The sequence below is a fragment of the Tetranychus urticae genome, chromosome 1, assembly GCF_039701765.1.
Source record: "Tetranychus urticae isolate SD_2017Ah chromosome 1, NJAU_TeUrti_SD_1.0, whole genome shotgun sequence".
Lineage (NCBI taxonomy): Eukaryota > Metazoa > Arthropoda > Arachnida > Trombidiformes > Tetranychidae > Tetranychus > Tetranychus urticae.
Window position 1 is genome coordinate 22,244,297 of NC_142958.1, and position 26,149 is coordinate 22,270,445.

The window sequence follows — 26,149 nt, forward strand, 5'->3', positions numbered from 1 at the left end:
TAATAGTGAGGTTGCTTTTTTTTCGTTAATACATTTTCTTGCTAACCAAGTGTACAATAAATTTGATCATTAAATATTAACCACATTAGGTTTGATCGTTAATCTCCCTGTGATCAAGGAAATAGCATTTATTCATTAGGTGAATCGAGGCAAAAAGTGAATAAAGATTTGGGTAAAGATTTTCATTTGGATCACAAAGGGAACCAAGGCAAAAGGTGAGTAATGAGAGAAAACTCAATTTTCCAATTATAAATTATTCTTGCCATTTTTATTCAATTTCATTCAATGTTAATTATAATTCTGTAAAGGTGAACACACACAAAGAGCCAGGAACTATCTCAAGTCAGAAATGATTATGTTAACCTGAGAAGCGAGAAATCAATTGAAATGTAAATCTAGAGTTGAATTATTATGCAGTTTACTGGAAAAAGCAAATGCAAAAATTAGAAGCAATGAGAATGAAAGAAGAAGAAAGAATGATTTAAAAGAAGTGAAAATGTAATTTGATTTAATTGATTGTAACTCTAAATTCAATTGTTGATTGTTGATGAATTTAATGAGGTACAAGGAAATGATAACAAAGTAAGATATATTGTAGCAAAGAAGAAGAAGAAGGAAGAAGATGGAAAGATGATTGAATAAGAAGAGATGTTAATAATTGAGTTTACTCCACTAAAGTTACCAGATTGATGGTAAAAAGATTTGTTTTGATCGATTCTGTAAAAGTCAGGAGAAGCTGATAAACTCGTAGAAATGAGATGAAAATGAGATTTAAGGTTGGATAAAAGTGTGTGTTAAAGATTGTGATTTGAAGATGATTTCTGTTAACCTTAACAATAATATAATTGTCAGTTGAACAGTAAAATAATGTTATAAAATGGGTTAAGGGAAGAAGGAAAAGTTGATAATTTTTTCTTCTCTTTACCTTTTACTGTTCCTTCCTTTCACCCTTCACTTGAACCAACGAAAATCGGAAAGGAATAAAAAAATTAAGCAAAGATGAAGATAACAGGGAATGGTGATAAAGGTGCAAAAAGCAAGGGTTAAACAGGAAGGTGAGGAAGTGAATGCAAAAGTGAAATTTCAGCTTAAACTAGGAAAAGAGAGAAAAAAATATTCCTTTTTGTCTCCAACCTGAAACAATCGGATGAAGCAATTTCAAAATGAAACTTTGATAACTTGAAAAGGTTGGAAAAAAAGAATCTTTTTTTTTCTCTCTTTTCAATGAATCATTATTTTCATGAGCAAAAAAGGTAAACTTAATCAGTTTGTCAATGTCAATGTTTGAAATGAAAAATTAGAGTTTAATTGTTTGAATGTTGATTCTTGATTCGTTAATTGCAATTCTTTACCTTTGCTTCCACGGAAACGTTTCCATTGTTTGCTATTGCAAAAAAACTTCATGTTGAAAGTTGAGTATTTCATTCACTTTTCGTTGTATTGAATTGTATCAAACATGATAATTTTACCTTCTTTTCTTAATTTTTTTCTTCTCCACTTTTTAAACTTTGTATTATTTGTGTTCATTTTTGTGTTCATCTCTCTCTTCGTTACTGCCTACTATTATTAGCATTTTACTTTTTTTCAGAACTTTATCCATTTACTTGTTCTTCCTTCTTTTCATGATCATGATTGTTATTAAAATGATAATTTCATTATTTGTTTTCCCTTATTTTGCTTTGCTTTCACTTTATCACAACATTGAATTATAGCTTTTCATTCAATCATTTAATTTTCCTATTTTTGTACTTCAATCTATTTGTATCTCATTTCATAATGACAATCAGTGAAAAACAGTTTTACTTTTGAAATGAGTTTACATCTGAAAATCAATAAAAGGTTATCAAATTTCAAGACAACCTTTTGCTCTTCAAAGTGTCACAAATCACAGAATAGAGACAACATTGAAATTCAGTTATCAAATGATAACATTTAGCATCAATTGGTTTTCCTCTCTTTTTCCATGTTAATCATTTCTAATTGATAAACATTTCTGCCAAACCCATTTCGATATTCACACAACTTTTCAATGAGTTTTTTGCGTTTTCACTCTTTTCCAGTCTTCTTGTTGAAATGTTTCAATCATTTTCTGTTGGATAATTAAATTGACTTGAAAGGCAAAACAATTAGAAGTAAAGAGTTTCAGATTTGGTTGAAGCAAGAAACAGACTCTGAGTCAATGATATTGAATGGAATTATAAAACTCGGAAAAAGAGTTGGATGTTTGAGTGAAAATATGAAAGCTAATGAATAGACAAAAGATATTTTATTATTGCTCTAACTTTTGTTATTAGATTATGATAAATATTGCTTTTGCTCTTGACTGTTCAACTTTTACTTTGTTGCTTTATATTGGAGTAGCTCAACGAGTTATGAGCATTTCATTTTCAACTTTTGCTAACTTTTATTGATTCAATCAATTAAGATGATATCATGATATAACCTGAAATGTTTACCTGAAAAACAAACAGATCAATGGAAGGAATCATATTACAATTGGCTAACAAATAATTTCAAAGTGCAATCTTCAACTTATAATGTTCAAGTAAAATTGTAAATTCATCTTTTGCATCAACTTTTCAACTCTTGAAATAGTCCCATTGAAATGATCAAAAATTGTATTGAATTATTGAAACATTTGCCAAACTTGAAAAGATAACAAATAAAACATTTCAATTCTGCTTTTGTGCTTTCTTGATCAATGCTCATCCGTCTTACTGTCAGAGGCGAGCATTTCAAAATAAACTGAAAACAGCTGGCAGCTGGTGCTTTAGGAAATGGAATTCGGTGGAAAAAGTTATAATGCAATGAAGTTTGATAAAAGTTGACCCAAAAGGATACAAACTATTGAGCAGATTAATTGAAAAACTATTATGAAATGAAAAATTCAGAAAGCATAAACGATTCAAGAATATTCTCGACTTTCTCGAATAGCTTCCATTCAATCCCTAAATTGGACAGTGCGTTTTGGATACTTGAAGTGAAGCTGTGCATTTACTTGCTACAGGTTGGAGCAAATCTTTATTGGAAATGTCGTGTTTAAAAAAGCATTTTTCAGGTACGGAAAGCTCATTGAAGATTAGAAAGCACTTTGCCTGTTGTGTTGATTTAGGGTTTGGCGATAATCATTTATATTTTGAATTCGGTGATTGATCACATTGAAAAATCGATATTTAAATTCCCTTGAATTTTAGGCTTCATCAGATCAGCTTCATCGACTTTTTCACAAACATTAGTGTGAACAGAAGAAGACTTTACATCGATTCGTTGCCTCAGTATCTCATCTCTTTCAAACTCTACTTTTAAATTGACCAACTTAACTCACTCGATGAATCGATGATGGTCGATGCTCAATGAAATTATTGGATAGTAATCGATAACCGAATTTTCGATGATCGCGCATTACTAAAGCATTTACATGATCACAAAAGTCTCATAGAAAAAGAAGATAGTTCAAGATCAAAGAGCAATAACTTATGATTGGTATCGATGAAGTTCAACGTTATTTCAATTAAACGCCAAGTTTACCTTATCATCTGTGCTCATAATGATTCCAACCAAATGGACCAAAAGCTGAAAGAAAAGATTCGCCAAAATAATAAATGATAATTTAATCCAATGATGAATGATGATTACGAAAATTGCTACATGGATAGACACATGAAACGTTTACAAATCTGGATTCAGTTCGCAGACTCTATCAAATGATTTGCTAATTTTTGCAAAAATAGTTTCCATTGAAAAGATTTGCAAAGTTGCAAAATGTTGCTTGAAAAAAGGCATCTTTCAGATTCTTTATCAACTGAAGACTGAAAATATGAATAGAAGCTCAAGTTAATGAAATTTACTGCATTACATAAACCAATTAAATAAATCATAAAACTGAGATGATGAATGTTCTTGAAAAGTATAATAACATGAGACTGAAATTAAACTCGTTGATTTGCCTTTATTGATATCACTTGACTTTAACTGCCTCAATTTTTTAACTCATTGAACAATGAAAATAATTCTTTTGATGAAGAGAAGAGAAAGAAAAAATTTCTCATGTCAATCCATTATGATTGGAGTTTCAACTGATGCTGATGAAGATGATGGTGGAATGAGAAAGCCAGCTAATTAAGGACAAGTTAATACAATATAAGTTAAACAAGATTGGAAATGTTTTTATTCTTGCTTTTCCTTCTGCATGAGAGATAATTATTTGTTCATGAAATGCTAATATGTTCAAATGTATTTTTAAATAGCATTAGCAAGAGAGAAGAGAGAAGAGAGGAAAAAGTGAATCAAGAAACTCGGTTAATATGATGATAATGATGAAATAGAATAGAGAAAAGTTGAAAGTAGAAAAAGAAATAAAGGAAAAATTTTCCTCCCTGAATAATGATTCTCCATGTAATATGTTGTTAGGTTTAATTTGTATTTTCACCTCGACAGTTGTTCAAATCTCAATATTTCCAGATGCTTAAAACTCTGCTGCTTTGACGAGACACAATTTTGATTGCTGTTAAAGAGTCAAACAATGCTAATTAAGTCAATTGTAAAGTTGACAAAAGCAGCACAAAAAATGAAAACAATATCCAATTCAATGTGAAAATTCAAATGATGAGCTAGTTAAAGGAGGCGGACGGAATTCGCCTAAAAAATAGATTTTTTTCAAACTAAATTTTTTAAATGTAAAATGGCATGAAAAATATCACAGTGTTAACCATTTTTTTATATTCGAAGCCGTTTTCGAGATAATGGCATAAAAATTTTTTTTTGATAAAACAAATCATTTCTGATAGAACTTGACATGCAGATCATGAATCGGTTTTTTGATGCGACGTCCAGTTGCTGAATTAATTTGAAAAAAGTGACAAAAAAGTAAAGAGAAAAGCTATTTTATTTCAAAGTACACTCGATATTCCATATTAACCGCAACAGATACAGAATCAAAAACTGCATAGAAAAAATGGGTTTTGATCGTGGTTCACGAATATCGAGTGTACCATAAACCATCAGCAATACTTCACCATAGAACAACATTGGAATGCATTTTGAATGTATTTAGCAGGATGAAAACCAAACCATATTAACACCAACAGATACAGAATCAAAAACTGCATAGAAAAAATGGGTTTTGATCGTGGTTCACGAATATCGAGTGTACCATAAACCATCAGCAATACTTCACCATAGAACAACATTGGAATGCATTTTGAATGTATTTAGCAGGATGAAAACCAAACCATATTAACACCAACAGATACAGAATCAAAAACTACATAGGATAAATGGGTTTTGATCGTGGTTCACGAATATCGAGTGTACCATAAACCATCAGCAATACTTCACCATAGAACAACATTGGAATGCATTTTGAATGTATTTAGCAGGATGAAAACCAAACCATATTAACACCAACAGATACAGAATCAAAAACTGCATAGAAAAAATGGGTTTTGATCGTGGTTCACGAATATCGAGTGTACCATAAACCATCAGCAATACTTCACCATAGAACAACATTGGAATGCATTTTGAATGTATTTAGCAGGATGAAAACCAAACCATATTAACACCAACAGATACAGAATCAAAAACTGCATAGAAAAAATGGGTTTTGATCGTGGTTCACGAATATCGAGTGTACCATAAACCATCAGCAATACTTCACCATAGAACAACATTGGAATGCATTTTGAATGTATTTAGCAGGATGATAATCAAATTATATTAACATCAACAGATACAGAATCAAAAACTACATAGGATAAATGGGTTTTGATCGTGGTTCACGAATATCGAGTGTACTTTGAAATAAAATAGCTTTTCTCTTTACTTTTTTGTCACTTTTTTCAAATTAATTCAGCAACTGGACGTCGCATCAAAAAACCGATTTTATATTCATGATCTGGATGTCAAGTTCTATCAGAAATGATATGTTTTATCAAAAAAAAATTTTAAGGCCATTATCTCGAAAACGGCTTCGAATATAAAAAAATGGTTAACACTGTGATATTTTTCATGCCATTTTTATTTAAAAAATTTAGTTTGAAAAAAATCTATTTTTTAGGCATTTTTCCCTATTCTTTCTGTCCTCCTCCTTTAATGAAAGTAAAACAAAAAATTAACTTTCATTAGCAATCCTTTTCTGCCTTTGGACAATGATGAGCAAAGTTACCAAAGTACTGAAGTATCTGATGGATGATAAATTGGTGAATTGATGAAGATTACTCGAATTGAGTTTTACCATTTTCTCGATTGTTGTGTGAAATTTTTGGCATTCCTTGTCGCCTCAGTCTATTCACTTTTGAACTTTCATTGTTTCAATTTGTCGACTTTTGCAAAGTTTTGAAAATTTTATTTTCCAAGTAAATCAATAAGTGAAATCAATAAATGCCAATACCTTTTGCATCCTGTGATAGGTTCAGGTTTTCCACTTTTCATGAATCAAAGTCAACCAATTTTCTGATCCTTTTACATGACAAATAATGTTCAACAGAGCTTATGTCAGCTGATTTTCCCATTCATTATTAATATGCTTTTTTTATACTTTCATGTTCTTTTCCCTTTAAACATCATTAATCGATAGTTTACCAATACAGGTAAAGAACATGAAAATGGAATCATGTTTGCTGGTGGTGAAGGTGAAAAAGGAGAAATGTTTGAATCGAATGTGAACTTTTCTTTTCAACTAAATATCTGATTAATGAGAGAAACAAAAAAGGTTGGCCTTAACTTGATGTGGTCATTCCTATGCTTAAATGTATGACCTTTGTAATCCTGTTGATATTGGAAGAAATGAATTTTTTCCAAGGAAAAGTTTTTTTCTCTTTTTTCCTTCATTCTGAGATTCTTCTACCTGGACTTAGTTAGTTGATGGCAAGTTGTTTGTCCTTTTATTGTCCTAGACGATGGACAAGATTAACAAAGACATCATTTTGTAAGAAGTTTCCTTGAAGAGATAAAGTCAATCAGCAGGAAGGCAACTCTTGAATCAGAGTATCCATGGTATTTACCTTTGGAATGTGAATCATTTTCAATCTTGTTTCACTTATAAGTTTCCCGAATTTGACTGTTGTACCATTTGGTTGGATGATCATAAGAATGATGAGCATGATGGGAATGATGGTCATGATAAAGGATAAGAAGAAGATGAAGATTGTACACCTTCAATGTAATTCATTGGTGATTCAACTTGAAATGCTGTTCAAATGCAGAATTGGAATAAAGGTTAAAGTGGACAATAATTTTGAACAATCATTTTCATTTGGACAACATGGAACAATAATTATCTTGAAAAGTGCATTTGACGAGATTAATACTACATCGACTTGTTAAATGGCATTCATGATGATGAACATGAAACTAACATGAAGAATGATAAGTAAAAAAGATTTAAGTAGAAAATGATATACAATGAACATGAGAAATGAAGTGAACAAAAGAAATGAAAAAAAAGAACTGAATACTTAGCTCAACTTTTTTATTGATGTTACATTACATTGGTATATCATTATTTGACATTATTATTATAAATATATTATTGAACAATGTTGGACTCTTGTATCATCATTATCATTCACTAATGCAATCATCATAGTGGAAATAGTTATACAACTTGCAACAATTTTACTGTTTGTTTCTTTGGACAGCTTTCATGCTCTTTTGGACAGATAAACCATTGAAAAGTGAACAATGATCATGTGCCGATATGCCAGTCTGCAAGCGAGTTTCAAGTTTTGATCAACGAAAACAGTAACAAAAAATATTTTTAATGATATAATATTTTTAACAATTCTAATAAGTTGTTATGAAAGCTTAATCAAACCAATCGGGTAATCTTTAACTTCGATGTACTTGTTCTTCTTGCTGTGAAGTCTAACTTTACAGTCAGCAAGGTTACGAAGTAAATTTCTGTGTAGTGATTCGCTCATCTCTTACGCAACACTGAAACACTTACATCCTTAAGTCAGCATAAGTTATGGACATAAGACTAACATTAACTGATCTGAAAAACTTTTTTCTCAGAAAATCACCTACCTAGAAAGGCCAATTAGAGGTCAAATAACGGTTTGACCTTGAATGACCTTGAGTGTTCTAACTTATGATTCTTCAATCTGTGGAGCTCATGGTTCAAGTCTGACAAGTTGTGAGGTCTGTAGCAATAACCGTTCGTGAGTTATGGCTGCAAACAGACGTTAAACGATAAAAACGCGCGGTACTTAGCTTATTTTTACCTGGACTTTTTACTACTACTGCTACTGCACCAAACTTGACCAAACGTTACAGTGGTTTCGGATCTGTGGTCAACTTTGCTGAAACTCAGCGAACAGAAGCTTCTGAGTTTTTTTGTAATATTCTTCAACTCTCGTAATGATATTAGCATAATTTTTTTCAATTTTTTTTGACCGACTAAGAGTCCAATAGCATTTTCTCTACATCGCGTCATTTTGTAGATAAGATATTGTGTCCAGACTTATCCAGAAGGTGAATTCTTTCACTCCAGTTCTCGCCAATCTCCACGCTCCAGTCACAGTAATCAAAATTATTTTTTGGTGTGTGTATTCGGTGAGAAAATTGATCAACTCTGCATGCAAATATTTTTCGAAGGTACATTGATTGAGATGACAAGAATCGTCAGAATAAATACAAATACAATTCAAGATTAATCAATAAATAACTATGCAGGCCTTATTTGGATTACAAATGTAATACTCAGGTAAAATTATAATAGTTTGGCTTTTATGCGGTATAAAAAGATTTAAAGATAAACTAAATAAATGACATGAAAAATGATAGCTCAGATTAGTACAAATTTCGTCTCATTTTACCCGAAATTTGTTCAATGAGAGTAATCAAAGGAACATCAGAAAATGATAAAAAAAGGAAAAGGTTTACATTTCTCATTCACATTGCACACTTAATTACTTGTTTTATTGCTCATTATTAATGCATGTTTCCTTATTGCAAGATTGGTTCAAGTAAAAGAAGTAGCGATTAATTTGGCACAAAAACCGGCCATTCTCATGATGAATAATATTTTCATTTATTGATTCAACTTGTTGACTTTTATTGGTGATAATTTATCATGAAAGCATATAAGTTGTGTTTATTTTTTCTTCCCTTTTCAGACCTTTTTCCATTGAATTTCATCGATAAACTGAGTAACCATTTCCGGAATCTCATTTGTTTATCTTATCAAGCCAACTGAAATGATAAAAAAATGGCAAATTTGAAGCAAACCTAAATAATATCAATAATAACAGCAATAACAGTAATAATAATAAATAGTAAAAATAATAACGATAAAAAGGTTTCTTCGTTTGAATAATGAAAAGAAAAGTAAAAATGAATAAAAATATAAACTAAACTCCAGGGAGTTATCATTGTTATAACAAATTGTCAAAGGATTAATATAATAATATCTAAATGCATTATTATCCGTAATTATTAAGGTTCAATATTTTGCTCCAAGGTAAAGGCAAACTCAAACTTTGAGGTAAACATTGCTCAATGAGAATGGAAAAGTTTCCAATGAAACAAAAATTGAATCTTCATTGGAAAAGCTTTTTCGAAAGTAAATATCGGTAAAAGTTGAAGTAATTTGTTTCATTTTTTGCAAATGCGTTCCAGTCGTTGAACTTAATTGCTTTTATATCATTTTTGCAACAATTTAAACTCTTGAAAGACTCGAATTTACATGGTCAATTAGACTTGGAAATTTTGATTCCAATGAAATCAATTTTCGTTCATCTTTTCGTTTGGCCAAATTGTTTACCAACTACCAATGATATTGATAATTTAACCTCATTTATGCTTCTACTTTTTGCAAGATATTCGAGCTGATGAATAATCTATTTTTTGCTACTTTTTTTCTGACTCTTTACCTCGCCTCTGCTTTTGATAATCTAATGAATAATGCTCTCTCTTTGCTTCATCGGTGATTATATTATTATGCTGATGAAATTAACTGCTAAGATCTAGGCTTGATGATTATTCAGTAGTTTACCGAATAAATTAGATAATTTGTCTTTTTTTTACTTCTACCTCTTTACCAACTTTTCACTGGCAACAACAAGGTTACAGACAAGTTGATTGGTAAAGAAAAGTGTCTTTACTCTCGACCAGGTAGAGATGATTTTTTGAGGTTTCAATTGGAAGATTGGGAACTGGGAAAATCCATGCTGTGATTGTAAAGCAGAAAATGCCGATTAGTTGAAAGTTTATTACATGATTGATTTAAAAGTGTTGCTATAAACGAAGGAAAATGTGAGTGAAAAAAAGTAAACTTTAGCCTTTTCAAGTTGAAGAGTTGATGGAAAGATGAAAGTGGATAAAGAGTTTTTGTTTTTTTCGTTCAAGTTGACGAGTGAAGGATGCTGATGAAAAGAGATGATGATAAAGACGATGATAAAGATGAGAATGGATGTAACAGGCAAAAGGAAGAGAGAGACAAAAAATGAAAGTGAATTTAGGAGTAGAAAATTTTTGAATCAGTTTTGAGGATTACGAAGTTTTGATGTTTGATTGGCTTTAGTTTTACTCGATTCACTTGTCACCAGTTAATGGGCTTTGACATACCAAGGGACAGATGATGATAATGAAGGGCAAAACATGTACAACAATGGATAAAGTCAGTGTCACACTAATGGATAAACAAGAGAACTAATAAATGAAAATTTGTTCTCATTTTTTCTTCTTCTTCTTCATCATCTTGTTCAAATTACCCTGCATTTCATTTGATATATTGTATTGCTCAACCCATTTGGCTGATAGAAGCTCATTTTTTTGACCTTTTTTGCTCTTTCTCTTTCCTTCGATTCAGAGTAAATTGGTTGAATGCATTTTTTGATTGAAATGTTGATGCTTTGAGCTTTTTGCTCTTTTTTTCATTCTCCTTTCTTGTTCATGTTTAATCTGCTCAAAATTGACCAGTAAACATGCAACTTGAACAATGGTCAATATGTTCATTTATGAATCTCCCCTCGAAACAAGCAACCTTTAACCTTTTCTGTGTTTCCCTTTTGATGAAAATTTATTTTGACATTTGTGTTTTCATCATCATCATCATTTTCAAGCTTAAAAACCTGTTAACAGATTCACCTTTCTAAATGTAAACTTTGTTCTCTTTCACCATTTTCCCATGTTTGACCATCAAGTGTTATTCAACTTGAAAACAGCTTTCACTTGGAGTCACCTTTCATTATCGTTTGAAAAAAACTACTTTAGCTAAACATGTACTCAGATAGTCAAGTCTAATTTTTGGAAAATTCAAAACTTCTTTCAATCTTTTTTATGTAAATAAACCCTTCATTTCATTGGTGAATTCAAGTAACTTTGATGAAAATGAATCAAAACACGGTCAATATTCAGACGCAAAGTCAGAACAATTAAGAAAAATCAAAAACTTCAAAGATGATGAAGAAGCAAATGACATCAAATGAATACCATCAAATGCAAGCAATATCACCTTAGAAATGATTTGATAAATAAAATGCAAAAAATGCAATCAACTGATCGACAAAAATTTAATTCAAAGCTTATACCTTTCTCAGTTGATTGAAAAACATTTAAATGCTTAAAGTGTGGTAACTCGGCAAGATGGAATCCAAGTGAAAATTGCTTCTAAAACTTATTCCAATGCTAAATAGTTGTAATCAAAATTGATCTGTTGATTGAAAGTATCGACCCAATCACCATTAAATGAGTTCATTTAGTCAATCTGCAATCTTTTCGAGTTTCATCAGAGTTTCACTAAAAGTATCATTGAGATCAACTTTATCGATACAGCTATTAATATCAAGAAATTTGAAACTCCAACAAAATTCAATTTAACTGATGACTTGGAAATTAATGAGTTTGAAAAACTGGAAACAATATTTTTTGGAACACAATTTTTCTGCTCTTAATAATGTTTGAATATAGTCAAAAGTGCATGGATATTGAGTTGAACTTTTCATTCAACTGCTATAAATGTAATCATTTTTTCCCTTCTTTGCTTTATTACTGTAGAGACAAAATGCGATATAAGTTAAACTTGTCAATAGAAATTAATTTTTTTCTCCAAAAAATTTGATCCAACTTGGAGAATGGAAAAGAAAGTACAAAAAAAAGATTCAAATGAATCTTTCATTCCATAATAGCATTAAACTAATTAACTTCATGTAATGATATTTGTATTGGTTAACATCAAGTTTAATCATTTAGTTGTAAGCTATAAAACATATGTGAAAATGGGATAAACAACAAATCTTAACATTGGTTCAATAAAATAATCAAAGTATGATTTATTAATAATGATTTAATGTCAATGATCACAAACAACTGCAAGTGTGATTATTTTATCAAGCAATGGATAAATATTTCTTTTAGTTCATTGACTTGCCAAAGTAATGATGGTTCAGTTATTGATTACTATTCACTGTAGGATTAAAATGAACAAGTCTAGAGAATCTCATTAATTCAAAGGAAAACCTGAAAAGATGAAAGTAAGTCAAGATAGCCAAGTGAGCCTCAAGCATACAAAGGTTGACCCAACTAGGTTCACCTCTTAGGTTGCTCAAGTCTCCATCTTCAGCCAACCTTCCGTGGCAATCAAACTGCTAATGATTCTTGAGTTTAAAGTAAATGTTGTTCAGTTTCATGTCGTCCATGAGACGATTATCATTTTAATCATTTCACTTAATACTAATCTTCTTTGATCAAATGTAGCAAGAGATTCTTGTTTTTGCTTTGCATTTGTATAAACTGGTATGAATTGAGGCTATAAACTTGTATTGCAAGGATCCAGGGAATTTTGATAACAGGGAAGAGAACAAAAAAGAGGGAAGAAAAAATCGTTTCAACAAGTCATTTTATTTTGTACCAAATCATCTGTTGAATTGAATTGTTTCCGTTTTATCTGCAATTATATTTATGCAATTTCATTTTTTTCTTCTTTCATCAAATTTTATTCCCAGATATTTATTTCATTTTATACAATGGAAAGAAAAAGATTAACATGGTAAATCAAACACAACAATCATAAACAGAATCTACAATTTACATTTGGCGAATAAAAATTTCATGACTATTTGTTTTTTTGGTTCGTTTTTTGTTCGCAGCTAAATTTTTTCTACTCCCAGATATTCATCGTCATTTTCACTCCCAGTTGTTCATCAATTTCAAATATTAAAATGTTTCAATTATTGTGTAAATCCTAAACTCCTCATCAAATTCATTTAATTAACTCGGAGAAAAAAATGAAAAACAAAAAGATAATTTTGATTCTAGGCTTTTTAATCATCTTTGTTCATTTTTGTCAGACTTAATGCCATTTGATGGTTACTACAGGGTGCTTCAGAATCCAATTTATCAATTAATTACTTGACATTCGTTAAAGTTATTGACACAAATCGATAGATGAGACGCTTTTTTATGCACAGATCATGTTTCGAATCAAGTTCATGTTGTGACTTGAAAGCATTACCTTGACGATCGAGACTTGCATTAAGTGATTAGCAGAAGGGAATGATAACTCAGAACTCCCTGTAAATCCAATAGCAACTTATCAAAACTCTTCTGAAATCAGATAACAAAGCCTTGATGGCATAACAAGAACAGAAGACAAATGAAGTATGAAATTTTTTTATAGTTGTTCGAGTTTGTGACGAAATTTTTCGAAGTAAAAGAATCAATGTTTCCATATCAGTTCATTAGAATCTGACTCGATTTATGTGATCAGATAAAGTTCCAACTAAGGTCTTCCATCATTTCATAATTTGTATCAATTAGTAACTTTTCTGCAAAGTAAATTTCCAAATAATCTTCAGACTTCATTACTACTATTGCGATATCAACAAATCATAATATTGACTTCAGGTCAACTCAACAATCCATAATGTTCAGACATTAATTTCTTTCGAATTTTTATCGATGGAAAACTTTCGACAAAAAATGTCTTATGAATCATAGCCTCTCCAGATTTCATGATATATTGTAAAATAACATATTTTGCTTTTCCCAAAATGCACTTGAAACAAAATTTATCGCTTTTTCGAAAATAAATTGATAGAACCAGCAATAATGGCAATATTAATAAATTTTAAAATTTAATCCAACTTTGATTCTTTTTTCTTCTTCGCAGAAACTAAAGTCAAATGGACCAAAACTTTTTTAGACACAAACATCTTTTCACTTTTCTCAACTTTTGGGGTAAGCAATCAACTGAATGAACCATCTCTACTATTAATGTTCCCATTAATATTCAATTAATTTTCGATTTTTACGATTTTCCAGAGCAAAAATTATCAACTGCTAAAGCTGCAGTTTCAATGTTTATTGATATTCAAAGCAAAACATTGAAAGTGAACATTAAGACATCTTTATTCACATAATTTTGATGAATAGTTGAAAATATTTTCAGCTTTAGTTGAGTTAATATTTACCAAATTTTACAGTTGATTTGCTTTCTTTCACATTTTGTGTTCAAAAATGAAGCGCTTTAACCAACTCAATTTGTTTAAAAATTGACTTCGACTTGAACTTTTGCAGATGATAATGGCGATGGCATTCTGTCATGGGAAGACTTTAATCAGTTGGCTGAAAAGTACACCAAACTTCAACGTCGAGGTAAACTGGAGAAGGAAGTTTATGATCGTTGGAAGGCAATTTTTGAAAAATGGTGGAATCAGTTGACCTCTTTTGCAGACTATAATGCTGTAAGTGACTCGAGTAAAAAATTGATTCTTGATAAACTTTGCTTTTCCTTATAAACTTTGAGCCATTAAAAAATTGTCTCAGGATACTTTTGTTGAATTTGGTGAATGGGTTCAATTTTTTGAGAAACTCGGAGAAACAACCAAAAGCCATCAAGATTTACCTGATTTCCTCAAAACTTATCTTCAACTATTTTTCCTCTGTGTCGATTCAAATAGTAAGTATTACAAACTAAACAAGATTATCCTTTTTCTTTGTATTGGATTCACTGGAGAGAAAAATGTGAAATCTAAAAATTTCCAATTAAATTTCCATTCCATCAATCAATTGATTAAACTTCATTTTCAAATCAGTTTCAATGAATGATGCAATGAATACACTAATGATGAATAAATATCAAGTTAATCTACTTCTATTGGAAAGATTAGTTGAGCAAAAACATGTTTCATCTCAACATTAAAATTCAAAGTTTAATCATTCTTTACCTTTTCAAATTTCCATGTTAGCCTCCTTTTAATGGTACATCTTTTAATACTCATTATCAGTGTACACACAGAAGCAAGAAAATGTTAAGAATTGATATTGCCAGTTGTAAGTTTATCCTCAATGAAACCAATTAAACATAGGAAAAAAAGAGAAAGACGATAATCTTAATCCGATTTCAAGTAAACCAAATCAGCTTAACATTGTAATGTTGACCAGAAAAGGAAACATGGACAGAAGCAAAGGTACATTATTATGATGGAATGCGAATGAAACAACAAAAACTTCTCAGGTTGAAAAATCCAGAATTATCTTGCTATAAATATTATCTTATCTATAAATAATATCTTGCCGGTAAATATGCTTGATTTTCAGATGCTTAGATTTATCGAATTGAAGAAGAATGAATAGAGGAAATCATGAAATCGCAGAAATTGATTCAATGATCATATCACAAAACCACCGTGACAAAAATCTCTATAAACAAAAATGTGAAGAATCAAGATGAGTCAATAAGATTCCTTGAATAAGATTTGAACCAGTTCTGTTTGTAGTTAGATGAAAAAATGTATAAAATTAAATCATCGGTTTTGGTTACTCAAAATGAGTAATTTGAATCTGAAAACTAATGATCACAAGAATTACTAGTATTATTAGTATAGATGTAACATTTTAGGACCATTTAATAGAATTTATTAATTTCAATATTCATTATATTGAATGGACATAATTTTTCTTTGAGTTAACTAAAATTAAGTTAAAATTATAATTAGGCACTAACAAGGGAATCACCTGGATTACCAGAGTACTTTGAATGAGAAAGGTGTCATTCGATAGAGAATGATGAGTTGTGAAAAACCATGCTTCCATCTGTGAACCCAGTGATTCCTAAGATATTTGGGTTTAAAATTTGGGCATTTTATTTAAATTAAGTTATGTTCAAACAATTTTGAATTATTTCAAACTTATTTGTACTACATATTACTACAAACTACTAATTTTTTGTTTTTTATGTTTTTTGGTGTTAGCATTTACAAGAATTTTGCACAGTTTTGAATCATTTTATCAATATTTATTGTAGCAAAATTAAGTCAAATTAGCCATCATCAATGTAGATGTAGTGGACAAAGACAGTGAAGGTGCAAACAGATGCTCTACGATAACAAAATTTTGTGAACATAGACGATCACAGTTTTCAGTTGAAGTAAATTTCCTTACGTATTGTGCTATTCAGGGGTTAATATCAAATTCTGTACAGCTTTCACCAAAGTTATTCATCTGTTGGGCACAAAATTGACTGTGAATAATAGCGCATGCGCATTATAAAAATTCTAGCAACAAGCAAGCAATAGCATCATCTCCTAGAGCACATTTTACAGTCTTGGAAACGTCTTGCTCATAATTTTTACTGCCGTAAAAAGTAAACATAACGGCGCTGGCAATATTTTATTGCCTTTTGGTTTGCTTGTTTCAATTTTTAGCTGCAGTAGTAATAAAAGCGCCTTTCTGGCACATTTTTCCCGCGTTTTTTTAAATAAACAAAATTGATAAAAAGTAAATTTCTTTATTGGATACAAATTAACATTGAAATGTCATCATCATCTAAACTAATATCTTCATGATCATCGATATAATCATCATCTCCATCTTCGATAGCTTTGATTGCTCCAACCATTCCCTAAAATCAGTATAAGTTGAGGCAGGGGAAACCACGCCCGTAGCACCACTGTCCATTGGTTCGTTTTCGGCAACTTTTGACTGTCTTAATCAATTCCTTTGCGAACTCTTCCGGTGAAGGGAGAACCATTTTCAGGAGTTTACATCCATATTCGAAGAAAAGTTCCCTTTCTCTCTCTTTTTATCTCATCTCGTGGTTATATTTTTTTTACAGCTGTAAGATTTTGGGCATTTAAATAGCTTAATTATAAATAAAGCTTAATAATAAAGCTTAATTGCGATTGGCTAGAAAAATTAACTGTGAGACCTGAAAATGCTAAATAGAAATTCATACATTAATTCAAAAGCTAAACTTTTCTCGTTGAAAATGCGTTTAAAATGGTTAAAACTTGAAAATCATATGATAATGAAATTAACTTGATAGTGATGATAAATTCTGCTAAATTGAGTGTTTGTTTTTAGTAAACCTTCTATCTTACATTTATTGAGTTTCATTTGATTGTACAATCGAAACAGGTGTTGATTAATCAACACACAAAAAAGTCAGTGAATAGTTGATCATTAAACCTCCCAGATGGTCAATTCAGCATTCTTTTACGAAAACTAGATTCATTTTCATATGATACAGTTAATACTTTTCCGGTTTTAAACCGTTGCAATTATTGTTCACCATCAGGATTCATACAATCAGTCATTAATTTTGCTGAAAGTTAACTGTCATCAGCTTTAAAAGTGTTTTGAACTTGTTGGTAACTGATACAATAAATAAAAGATCATGACATCTGAGTCATCGTGAAAATAAAGTGAAATTAAACTTCGACTTACTTTTTTAGTGGAAATAGACAAAAACGTAGTGAGAAGTATCTGATGGCGTTGTTAGAGATGATGAAGAAGATGGTGAAGAAGATAGTGAAGACGATGGTGAAGAAGATGGTGATTAGGCCGGTGAAGAAGTCGATGGAAAATTTGTTCAATAAGTTGATGAAAAAATCAAAAGGTGTTACTTAGAACATTAACATAAGTTTTAGATATAATAAACAAAATTAAATTCAGTAAAATACTAGAGCAACAAGAGACAGAACTTGTAGTAACTGTTGAAATTCATTTTTCAAGGGTAATTGTAAAGAATTATCAAACAGTAAATAAATCTGTTCGCGAAATCGTTTGCTATGCTATTGCATATTTAGTTGTACGCGAAAATTTTCTAATTATAATTAATTATGATCTTTCGAAGCAATATAATAATGAACAATTGGTCAGAATTAAATAACGGTTTTTGATACAAGGACTAATAAATGTCTCGAAGACAAATGTAGAATGAATAATTTGTGTTTTGTTAATTAGATCATGTTTAGACGAGTTTGATTGTGTAGAGGTATTTTCCATTCATTTTTCATAAATTATCAATTGATAAAATCAAGAAATATCGATTTGGAGTTACCTTGTGTAGAGGAGTTATCTTGTGTATATTTACTACTACTATGGTGTCAAAAATCATTCAAGCATTAACAGTGACCAGTAAGGAGAATCATTCAAGCATCAAAAACATTAATATCAAAAGACGGTGTCAAGGTCAGCCGTTAAGTCAGTCGAGTGTAAAATCAATCATGCGAAAGGGGGTGGAGGTATTTCCGTTTCCGTTCTGTGGAGTTGAAGCGTATGCTTTTATACTATTCATAATGCTCCGATTTATCTCACTCAATCCATCCAACCTGTCCAGCATATGCTCAAAAACACGACCAACATCATCGTATAGACGATCATCAATTTCATTATGTCTCACTGTTAACACAACCAAGCTTTCCATCATTTGCCTCAATCGATGAATGTCGTTTGCCTGGGGATTTGGTGGAGGCGGAGAAGGACCCATAATTGAATTACAATTTAAACTTACATCATCGAGGCCAATCGCACTCGCATCATCGGATGAAATCCAGAAGCCGGAGCCAGAAATTGCAGATGAAGAGTAATCCATTGATGCTGTTGATGAAGATGGGTCATCTGATGCTGATGAGTCGATCACGACATAGTTGTCTTCTTCGAAATTGTATTCCTGATTCTTTTCGACTTGTATCAAGATATTGCTTATCCTTTTCGCGCATCTTTCTTCTGTCACTCCAATTCCACTCGACGGAACATTTTGCTTCGGTAAGAGACTTGCAACTCTATCAAGAACCTTTTTCAGTTAAATCATCGCTATCTATGTTTTGAAAGAAAAAGGTTAGAATAAGGATCACCGTTACAGTTAATACAGTTAAGCATAGCCTTGGAGATAGCAAATTTTAGTTCAGCACCATTCAATATTGTTTGATAAAATCCAAAAAGGCCAAAATTTGAATATTTAACAACTTTCAACACATAAAGAAAAGTTTGAAAAATTTTGTCAATTTTTGACTTTGACACCCTGTAACTTTTGAAAAGTGCGTATCAGCAGCTAAAACTGGCACGTTTTATCTACTCGACAATTTCTTGCGAATGAGCTATAGAACATTAAGATCGGTTGGTATCACTTGTTGAAGTTACCTTGTAAGATTTAGTGAAAGATAAGTACTTTAATAGTTGAATTTAGTTTAATTTTTTTCTTTTTAATTCACTTTCCTTTTTACTTTCTTTTCTCTTTCTTTTTTCTATCAAATCAAATTGAATAATAACTAACTTAAACACCAATCCAGTTTACTTTTTTCACTCGCTCTCTCCCGCTCTACTTTTTCCCATCAATCAAAGTGAATAAAAGGCAAAGTAATGCAAAAAGATATTCATAATGCTTTTAATACTTCTTTCGGTATTGTTAATTAAACAATTCAAAATTTATTTTTGATTTTTCAATTATATTCATCACTCTCCTCATAAATTCGACCATCAAAAACCTTATTAAGGACCAGTATATTGAGCTGATATTGGAAGGAGTTCAATCTGAGGGATTGTGATCGCGGTTCATTCATAATGCTCCGATTTATCTCACTCAATCCATCCAACCTGTCCAGCATATGCTCAAAAACACGACCAACATCATCGTATAGACGATCATCAATTTCATTATGTCTCACTGTTAACACAACCAAGCTTTCCATCATTTGCCTCAATCGATGAATGTCGTTTGCCTGGGGATTTGGTGGAGGCGGAGAAGGACCCAGAATTGAATTACAGTTTAAACTTACATCATCGAGGTCAATCTCACTCGCATCATCGGATGAGCCAGAAATTGCAGATGAAGAGTAATCCATTTATGCTGTTGATGAAGATGAATCAATATCTATTTCCGTAGACTCATAATCGGCGATCACTCTTATAACGCGGTTGAAAACTCTTCACACTCACGACGCTCTCTTTCACACTGCACATTCGCGGGTGACGATTTCAACGACCTGCCAAAGTTGGTTTATAATTGTAGGCTGAATATCTGACATTGTTGAAATTAAATGTAACTTTTGTAAATACTTACATAGCATTAGACTTACCACAGCTGGGCGGTTCTATGCCCCCATTCGGGTGAAAATCGATGTATGCAAGAGAATCTTCAATTCGAAGTCACATTCTTACATAATCAGTATGGATTGTTTCAGCATATTTTCCATCAGATACGTCAAGTCGAATAACAATGTCAGTGAAATTTGGTCTAGCTAGAGCAAAGCCGGTTATCCTCCAAATTTTTTTATTTTGCGATCTTTTACCAGCATAGCCATCTGAACCAAGAGAACCAAGACTATGGCCGGTGATATGGATTCTGCAAGGTTCTAATCCCGAAAATTGTGTCAATTTTTGGATGAAATGGCGGCACAAAGAGGCACCAACAATTTCACTATTTGCCGCAACTTTATAATGTTAAGGGTTTTGGTAATTTTTTGCCTTGCATTCGATATTTAAGTTTTTTCATTCTCCTGTCCAGCCACGTTCGTCTTGAAAGCTTGTGTGCCCATGAATGTGCCCACTATGCAAAATTTGTTATACTAGTTATACTTGTAAAATTTAGCTGAAATTAAGTCAAATTAATAATTTCTTGCACAGCAAGTCCGGTTGATTTCAACTCAACGCAGTAATCCATTTGTTGAAACAAAGAGTTTGTTTTGCCTTTCTTATTACATTGTTGAGAACAAGAAATTTATTTGTTAAGCCAGGAAAATAGACAGAATATTATATAGATAGGTAGATCAGGTAGATCATGTAACACAGTAGCATTTGAGAAAACACAAATAGAGTTTTAGGAAAGTAGCTTTAAAAGTCTACTAAAGATTGAAAGGCTATGGTACTCTGATGTGTACAAAAAGACCAAATTTAGACTCGACTGATTGTGTGAATGAAATTGAAACGAACAGTCAAAGCCTAAGAAATCAAATAGATGAACATCTAAATAATACTACGAATGAGACTGAAATAGTTCGAGAAATTAAAGCTGTAACTTCTTTGATTAACCTTCTTTTCCTCTAATACTTTTATTTATTATTATACCGTTACATTGATGTTATCCAAGTTTACTTGCAGTTAATCCATTTTCATCTGACTACTCTATCAAATTAATCCATTTTTATGCTTAAAATGCACTTTCCTCTGTTTAACTTTTCCATTTCAAAGTTTTAGCACTTTTCCCAAGTAAACATGTTGATGAAAAATCAGTCTCGAAAAGATTCACCAATTTTAATAGCACGAACATGCCATGATCTAAATTCATTTTTACAATTGTTTGATAAATTCTTAATGGAATCTCGATCAATTTCTGCGATTAAACCATGATTTTGTTCAAAATTTTCTTTGAATTATAATGTAAATTATTTAGTGAATCTAAGCATTTGTTGATATTTTCCTGCAAAATTCATGTTGAATTCATTCACTCAATAAGATAAGCTAGATTTTTCAACCCATGTTTTTGTTCTCGGTTCAAGTTTGACTTTTGCATTTCTTTTGATTTAAATAAATTACAGATTAATCAAAGATCAAATTGCAGCTGATTTTTTTATTTCAATTCTCCAGGAAAAAAAGTTCTGAAGAAGAAAATGTTTTTTTAGAAAAACTTGAAAACTCAGTTTCTTGACTTTGAATTCATGATGAAAAAGTGTTTTAATAACTTGTCATTTTCTATGCATTTTCTACCTTTTAATCAGTTAACTCTTTTCTTTCTTCTATTCAATACAGAAGATGCTCTATTTTGCCTGAAGGATTACAAAAAGTACTTGACAAATTATAAAATGGATGTTTCAAGAGCTGAAGAATGCTTTAAATCAATGTTAAATGTGAGTAGATGAGCAAACTGGTTCAATTGAAGTGACTGTATAGAGTCAAGAAAATGGCTAAAAATAGCAATTTCAATATGAGACTATGTTCGATCATTTTTAATATTCAAAAGAAGAAGAAGAAGAAGAAAAATTGAAATTGAAATTATGTCCATCAAAGAAGGGAGAAGAAAGAATTTCTCTGTTTTCAGCATTACATTTGTTCAGAGTGATTGAGTATTTTTCAAGCCTAGAAATGAAAATAAACATTATTTTGTAACATTAAAGGCCAAGACCTGAAAGAGAGAAGGCAAAAAACAACAAACTGATGAACTAGGAAAAGGGAAAAGAAAATTTTGAAAAAGAAAAGAAAAATTTTCTTGTTTTACTCCAAAAGTTATTCATTCCAAGGAAGGGCACTGGGAGTAAATTTACAATGATAAACTTGATGACACTGAAAAAATGGTTGAGACATGAACAGAAATGGATAATAAAATGAGAAATAATCAAAATAAATCAAAATAATATCAAATTCGGATTTGGGAGTGAAAAATGTCAAAAAGCAAAAAGAAAAATTTTCTTCCTCTTCTTTACCTTTTGTTCATATTTATGTTGCCGGTGATAACAATAACAATGATAATAAAAAGCAATAAAAGTGAAAATAAAAGTGCTTAGACAATGAACGATAAACAACATCATCAAATTATAAGCTTATTTAAATGATGAACAAGTTCAAATTTCAAGTGATTCCATGGCGAAAATTTGTTGCTTCGTTTTCTCATCATTGCATGATAATTATTTGGCAACTTGAATCTTTCATTAGCATAAACAGAAAGTTCAATTTTCACTTCTTTTGTTACATTTTTGACCCAAAATTCAGTCTTTGTTGACATTTGGTTACATTTACCTTGAACCTTGTTTCACCCTTTCCCATAATCTGACTTGAGCAACCTTTGTTGATTCAAATTTTGACAATTTTCATGTTCCAATGAAACTCGATTTGGCCGCCGGCTTTGTCATCATAATGATTATTATCGAGCAAATGATGCAAAAGGTTTGCTTAAATGTTCATGTTTTGCATTTCAAATTGATTTTGGCTTTTCTTTTGCCTTTTCCTTCCAAAAACTTGTGAATGAATCAACTGTAATGATTATGATTAGGAATGAGAATAAGCATTACTTTTTTGCATGATAAACTAGAAATCTTTATTCACTGATTATCTTGTATAAAGTAATTTCTGATTCTCTTCTCTTCTTCTTCTCTTCTTTCATCTACACTATTAACTGTTGATAAAATGTCATTTATATTCCATGAATTTTGTTCCTGTTCAATCCTTCAACTTTTCAAGTTCAATTCACTTTTTTTCCCTTTGCTTTTGCTTCTTCTTCTTGCTCATTCATTCATTTCTCGCTTCTTTTTTTCCCACTAAACATTTGTAAACATCATTTCCATCTCTTAACTTTTCATCATCATCATCATTTTATCAGATTAATTTTTCTGTTATCATTATCATGAAATTTTATTATCCCAACCGTAAATGTGTGAATAACTGGTTCTGACAGTTGCTTTTTAAAACAGCCAATTCAAATGCGAACAGAAAGAAGAAGAAGAAGAAAAAACTTGAGCTTTCAACGAGTCTTGCACAGTTGAACCAGAATCGAGTGAAAACAAACCATTAAAAGGGAAAGTGCAATATTACCTAAACAATTATCGTCCTTCAATTTTCAACCTTTTCTCTCGTCAATTGATCCAAATGTAAATTAACCAGTTTAAAGCTCAACAAAATATTCAAGTTTTCTATTAGAGATATCATGAGATAATTGACAGAAATTGGAAAAGAAAAATTCAAAACAAAATTTTTCACTTCACTTCGTTGCTCGAATTGGATCAATCGTTAGGTTATGTTTAAGAATGCAGTTTTTTCATTGGAATACCTTCATTTGGATCAAAGGAGACAATTTTCACTGATTTCACTCGAAAGCTATTTTGTAGGATTACAGTTTTGAATGTCGTTATCAACTGTCCAGAAAATTCAATATTTATGCATAAATTTTGAAGTTGAATTGAAACAACTTGGTCGATGAATGAGTTCAGAATGTGTGATTTCGTTTGAAAAAGTGAGTCAATGATGAAAAGTGGAGAAAAATTTCTTTTATGGAAAAAATAAAGTTAAAAATCTTGTAAACTCAAAATGGCATGAAAACTTGACAACTCTCGAACCGACTCAAAATAATTTTTCCATGCGATCGACAATTTACGAGAATTTTTCAGATCTCAAAATGTTGTTTCGATGTCATAAAGCTGAGCATATGAGCTTTTTCAGTGTCATTTGAGTAATCAAGACTTATAATGAATAGACAAAACTGTCTCAGATTTTACAGAACAAAAGAAATTTGAATTGAATTTGATTTTCCTGTTTTCTTCTGGTGAAGCAAACAATATTGAATGAATTTTCATTTGGTTTAATCATTATCAGTTTCAAGCAATATGTCAGTTTGTTTAGATGAAATGAAGTACAAAGAGTAAATGATTGTATAACATGGACATGATTGTCACAAAATTAGTCCAACAATAGCATGTTAAATTGCCTTTGATTAAAATGTTCAACTGAACAGTTTTTTCTCTCTTTTCTTCTTCTTCTCCTGTAATTTCAACCCATTCAATTTTCTCATTTAATTGTTCAATTCTTTTCACCTTGTAACAGGAAGAAGACAAGGCAAACGGAAATGCATTAACATCAGACCGATTCAAGGAGCTTGTATACGACTTTTGGGTTTCAAAGAATCCATCCAGTCCAGGAAAGTACATTTGCGGTCCATTTGATTCAGTTGAACAAAGTCAAATGGAGTCTAAAGTTCAACACAAAGCCATGTAAAAGCAAAGTAAACATTGGAACACTGGAAAAGAGAAAAAGAAAAGTTCTGAAAAAGAAGAAAGTCTCTGATGAAAATTAAAATTTACTTGTTCCAATAACTTGTTGATGTGTTTAACTTTTCGGTAACAAGAAAAACATTCTTTACTCTCTTCAATTAAATGATGCCAGTAATGGCAAAGGTAAACATGGAACGAAAAAAAGACACATTTTTTTGTCTCAATTTTCTTCTTCAACCTCTTCATGGTCTTGCCATTGGAAAAGAGGAGAAGAAGAAAAAAAATTCTTTGACTTTATTATTTACAGTAAATTCATGTAAAGGTTCAAGTCTGTTTATCATGATAAAACCACAGTTTACTCAACTACTTATTACCAAACTTTGAACCGATTAATAGCGTTAAGCTTTGTTTAACCAGTCACTCAAGTGAGTTGAAACCAGGCGAGAGTAAAGTAAAAATAATTTTCATCTTCGATTTTCTTTTCCTTTTTTTCTCATCTTCTTTTCTGTCCCTGTTCAATGCTGGAAGCATCTTACTTTTCCATGCAACATTATCCAACCATTTTCGGAATTAACACTTGCTTCAACCCTTTACCTGGCTCATTATACTGTCCTTTATTCATTGAACGTTCACACTGTTTACCAGAGTTCACTTGCTTTCCAATCTTTGATTCAATTTAATCACCTGTCAACAGAATTACAAATGGAAGGCTTAAACTTTCTACTTTTCATTTTAACCTCTTTTTTCTGGTCACTTTTATTGGCGATCCAATGTCTTTATCCTCATCATCATTACTCATGACTGATGCTTGGTGACCCTTTCAACCAATAAATGTGTCAAAATTTATGTCCATTAAAGTTGTTCACCTGTGACTACCAAGACTCTAAAAAATAAGCAACTTTGAAATGGAAGAAGAAGAAAAAAGAGAAAAAATCTTTTGTTTCAAATGTTGAATGTGATGAGGTATTTAGAGGCAAACTGTCATGATGACTTTCAGGGTGATATTTTTTGTTCCTTTCAGTAATAATATGATAATTTGATTCCATCAATAAGAAAATCTGTTTTGGAGAAAAAAAATGTATTGAATGAATGAACAAAAATTGGCAAATCTTTTTTGTCACTTTACATGGTAAGAGAGAAACATGTTTAACTGATAATTTGGTTTGAAATATTTTTCACCTTTCATGAGCTGAAACCCAGTGCAACTGGACTTTGACAGTTTATGGGAA

General features: G+C 31.1%; 1 protein-coding gene across 1 annotated transcript; it reads left to right on the top strand.

Moving 5' to 3' along the window:
- LOC107362831 (sarcoplasmic calcium-binding proteins I, III, and IV) lies at nucleotides 1-25,022 on the top strand. Its single transcript, XM_015929969.3, has 6 exons — nucleotides 1-215; nucleotides 14,114-14,181; nucleotides 14,521-14,687; nucleotides 14,770-14,902; nucleotides 21,973-22,070; nucleotides 24,754-25,022. The coding sequence occupies exons 2-6, from the start codon at nucleotides 14,127-14,129 to the stop codon at nucleotides 24,922-24,924; spliced, it is 624 nt and encodes a 207-aa protein (XP_015785455.1). The 5' UTR covers nucleotides 1-215; nucleotides 14,114-14,126; the 3' UTR covers nucleotides 24,925-25,022.
- The last annotated feature ends 1,127 nt before the right edge of the window (nucleotides 25,023-26,149 follow it).

Coding starts and splice junctions, on each gene's coding strand:
- LOC107362831 (XM_015929969.3), top strand. CDS start 14,127: ATGGACCAAAACTTTTTTAGACACAAACATCTTTTCACTTTTCTCAAC. Junction 14,182..14,520: donor CACTTTTCTCAACTTTTGGG/GTAAGCAATCAA, acceptor GAACTTTTGCAG/ATGATAATGGCGATGGCATT. Junction 22,071..24,753: donor GCTTTAAATCAATGTTAAAT/GTGAGTAGATGA, acceptor ACCTTGTAACAG/GAAGAAGACAAGGCAAACGG.